Below are 3,995 nucleotides of genomic sequence, written 5' to 3'. Positions count from 1 at the left end.
TTGTATACTTAAAGTAAGGATATTTTAGAAACAAAATTCTAACGATTTCCATCGAAAACCAACTATAATGTATTTTTGAATTCTTTTAGAAAATTTAAAGATATTTTTGAAATTTTAAAAAATTGAGAGATATATTGACATAAAGCTGGAAGTTTGTTTTGTTTTGTTTTTTTTTCTTTGAAAAACTAATGATAAAATTTTAAGAGTATTTGTTATAATGTAACGAAAACAAAAATGAAAAAAAAAAAAAAAAGAAATTAAGGAAAAAAAAATTCAAAAGGGTCCTCTCAAAGTCGCTCTCATTCTAACCCTAAGACTAAATTTGGAGAGAAATCTTTTGTGGCAGAAATTTTCAAAATTATTTAAAACGAACGAACCAAAAAATCCTTCATAGAGAGATGCGGATTAACACAGAAGAAACCAAAAAAGTGTTTGGATGTCAAGAAATTGAAACAAAATCGCTTAATCTCATCAATCATTCAAATATCCATTTCGAAAGTTCCCCAATTCCCACTCACATTTGGAGCCCTAAAAATTTTCCCCAAAATTTTCACTTCACATTGACTGGATATCCTGCTCAAGCTCTGCAGCAATGGCGAACAACGACATCGAAATCGGAGGACCGGGAGCAGCGTCGAGGAAGGACTATTTGGACCCGAAGCCGGCGCCGTTGATCGACATTGAGGAGTTTACGAAATGGTCGTTTTACAGAGCTATCATTGCTGAATTTGTGGCGACTCTGTTGTTTCTCTACGTCGCTGTTTTGACGGTGATCGGAAATAGTAGCCAGATGGACCCGCTCAACGGCGGGAATTTATGCGGCGGAGTTGGCCCGGTCGGAATCTCGTGGGTGTTCGGCGGTATGATCTTCGTTCTCGTTTACTGCACCGCCGGTATCTCTGGTAAAGTTCTTCATTTAATATACATCATTTTATAGTTTAACCATTTATATATTAAAATTGATTTTGTATATTTACTATATTTGTTACACAAATTCCTAACTTGAAAAGTTGCTATGTATTTGAAAAAAAAAAAAAAAGGAAAAAAGGCAACATATTGTATTTTTTTAATATAAAAAATCACTCGTTTCTGTAATATTTAACAAATAATAAAGTAAATATAAATTCAAGTTAGGTATATAGGATATAACATTTTAAAATATAAATTATTAACAAAATAAAAAGTATGCAAATTCAAGCTAAATTTAACATTATTTATCGAACACATTAACTTACTTTTTCATCTTTAAAATTGTAACTCACGGAACACTAATCTTACTTTATTTGACACTAAAAAGAACATAACTGCCAACTAGTATTTAAAAGAAGAACTAATTGTTATATACAATTAATTATTTCGTTTAAGATTATTCATATCTTTAAATTTTATATTTAGTAGGTTAAAATAAAAAGTTCAAAGACCTATTATACATGTAATTGAAAATTCAAACATATTAAACCATTTAAGAACTCACTAGATTTTGTTTAAAGTCCATGGAGTGAATAGACCTAAAGCATAAAGTTCAGGGTCTAATAATTACAAACTCAAAATTTAAAACATAAAGTTTAGGAACTTAATAGATACAAACTCAAAACTTAAGGGACTAAACTCGTAATGCAATGAATATTAATAAAATTTAAGCTTAATTATAAAATATCCTTAATTTTTCATTTTCATTAAAAAAATACCTATATTCTTTTAAAAGTTACAATATTATCACTAACCATCATTAATGTTTCAAAATTATCCTTGAAATAGAAATTTATCAGAATGTTGGACATAAAACAAAAATGACATAGTTGAGACACTTATCTGAAAGAACAACATTTAGACATATTGACTTTTCGTCAATACTCTAACCATTCTAAGAATAGTTTTCAAACATTCATAAAAGGTCAAAAGTAATAAGATAAAATTTAAAAGAATACGAGGATGAAATTGGTTGATAAGTTAGGTGATAAATGGGCAGGAGGACACATAAATCCAGCAGTGACATTCGGAATGTTTTTGGCAAGAAGGATATCGCTGGTCCGGGCCTTGCTCTACATCATAGCTCAGTGCTTGGGGGCGCTCTGCGGCTGCGCCTTGGTCAAGACACTCCAAAGGGATCGTTACAACCACTACGGCGGTGGCGCCAACCAGCTCGTTGATGGTTACAGCCAAGGCACCGGCCTTGCTGTCGAGATTATGGGCACTTTTGTTCTTCTTTACACTGTCTTCTCTGCCACTGATCCTAAACGCAATGCCAGAGACTCCTATGTTCCCGTCTTGGCTCCACTCCCCATTGGCTTCGCCGTCTTCATGGTTCACCTCGCTACGATTCCCGTCACCGGCACTGGCATCAACCCTGCTCGAAGCTTCGGTGCCGCCGTCATCATCAATGATCGAAAAGTTTGGAAGGATCATGTATGTAATCCCAACTTTTTTTTTTCTTCCCGTTATTAATTAAGGTTAAGAAAAACATTTTTCTGTCACTAAACATTTATGAAAAAAATAATTTAGTTAATTTTAGTTGATAATTTACATTCAAATGAATAACAATTTAGTCTTTAAATTATAATACTCTAAAATTTTAGTAAAATTTCTTACACATGTAAATTGATAAACTTTAAAAAGAGAATTTTTCATCGATAGGAAAAATGACAAACTATTTATAGAAATTATAAATAAACACTGATAGACTTTTATCAACTTTTATCGATGATAGATTTGTATCAGTTTCTATCACCAGTGGTATCAATGATAGACTTCTATCAGTTTCTATCACTAATAGACTTCTATTACCTCTATCAATGATAGATTTCTATCAGTTTCTATCACTGATAAACACTGATAGACTTCTATCAGCGTCTATAAGTAATAGATTTATATCCGTTTTTATCACTGATAGACACTGATTGACTTCTATTAGCATTTATCTATAATAAACATTGATAACGATATCTATCACAATTATAATTAAATTTTGTTATTTATGTAAATATTTTTCCTTATTTTTTTTTAAATCCCCTAATAAAAATTGACATTTATTTTTTTATAAAAATTTTCATAATAGGGTTATTAAAAAAATTTCATATTAGATACTAAATTGCTACAAGTTTCAAAGTATAGACTAAATTATTACTTATTAAAGTTTAGGACTAAATTGTTACATATTTAAAAGTATAGACAACTAAAGTTTTAGGACAAAATTGTTACGGAGAATTAAAGTGAATTTCTGCCGCTAAAATGGGTTGTTTTTTTTTTTTTTTTTTTTGCTAATATTACAGTGGATTTTTTGGGTTGGGCCATTGATCGGATCAACAATTGCTGCAATGTATTATCAATATGTTCTTCGAGCCTCCGCCGTGAAAGCAATCGGATCTTTCAGAAGCTCGCCGCCAACTCGCTATTAAAATGGTGAACAAAACTTATTTTTTCATTGGTCAACATCAATTTCGACCATTATTATGTTTTTTTCGAGTAGTAGAGAATACAAATGAAAAGAGATTTTTTCCTCAAAAAATATGTATAGGTAAATAATTTTTTGTGGTGGTTAGTAAGAGGAATGGAGATGGAGATTCTTCCCTAGTAGAAAGGTAGAACATTACCATTTTATTTTATTTTATTTTAATTTTTTTTCCCTCTTCAAAGAATTGTAAGAGAATTCTTTGTGTATAATATGTTTTTGTAATTGTAGGTAGTGAATTACTGGTTTGTATTGTTGGATTGAATGATTATAATTGTCAAATTTTTGAAGAGATGGTTTGTTACCACCTAAGGATTAGCCAAATATTAATGCATATTTTGTTGATGTTTTTTGGTTCTTTTTATTGAACCTATCTCTTATAATTCATGACATACAAGTTTTAATCTAGTTTGCCAACAACAACATACAATGATAATAACAACTCGTAAATTTAATAAGGTATATCGATTTTTACTTGAACTTTTAATTTTATTGATTCACACTTTAAGTTTAGATAAGTGTTACAATTTTTACTTCCCACTTGAAC

General features: G+C 30.4%; 1 protein-coding gene across 1 annotated transcript; it reads left to right on the top strand.

Annotated features, from left to right (window-relative positions):
* Nucleotides 1-340: 340 nt before the first annotated feature.
* LOC120091452 (aquaporin PIP2-3-like) lies at nt 341-3,738 on the top strand. Its single transcript, XM_039049486.2, has 3 exons — nt 341-902; nt 1,970-2,406; nt 3,270-3,738. The coding sequence occupies exons 1-3, from the start codon at nt 593-595 to the stop codon at nt 3,393-3,395; spliced, it is 873 nt and encodes a 290-aa protein (XP_038905414.1). The 5' UTR covers nt 341-592; the 3' UTR covers nt 3,396-3,738.
* Nucleotides 3,739-3,995: the final 257 nt, after the last annotated feature.

Source organism: Benincasa hispida, chromosome 11 (genome assembly GCF_027475165.1).
Source record: "Benincasa hispida cultivar pf3 chromosome 11, pf3_genome.v1.1, whole genome shotgun sequence".
Lineage (NCBI taxonomy): Eukaryota > Viridiplantae > Streptophyta > Magnoliopsida > Cucurbitales > Cucurbitaceae > Benincasa > Benincasa hispida.
The sequence above is the reverse complement of the archived record's forward strand: the minus strand, read 5'-3'. Positions and strand labels throughout refer to the sequence as shown.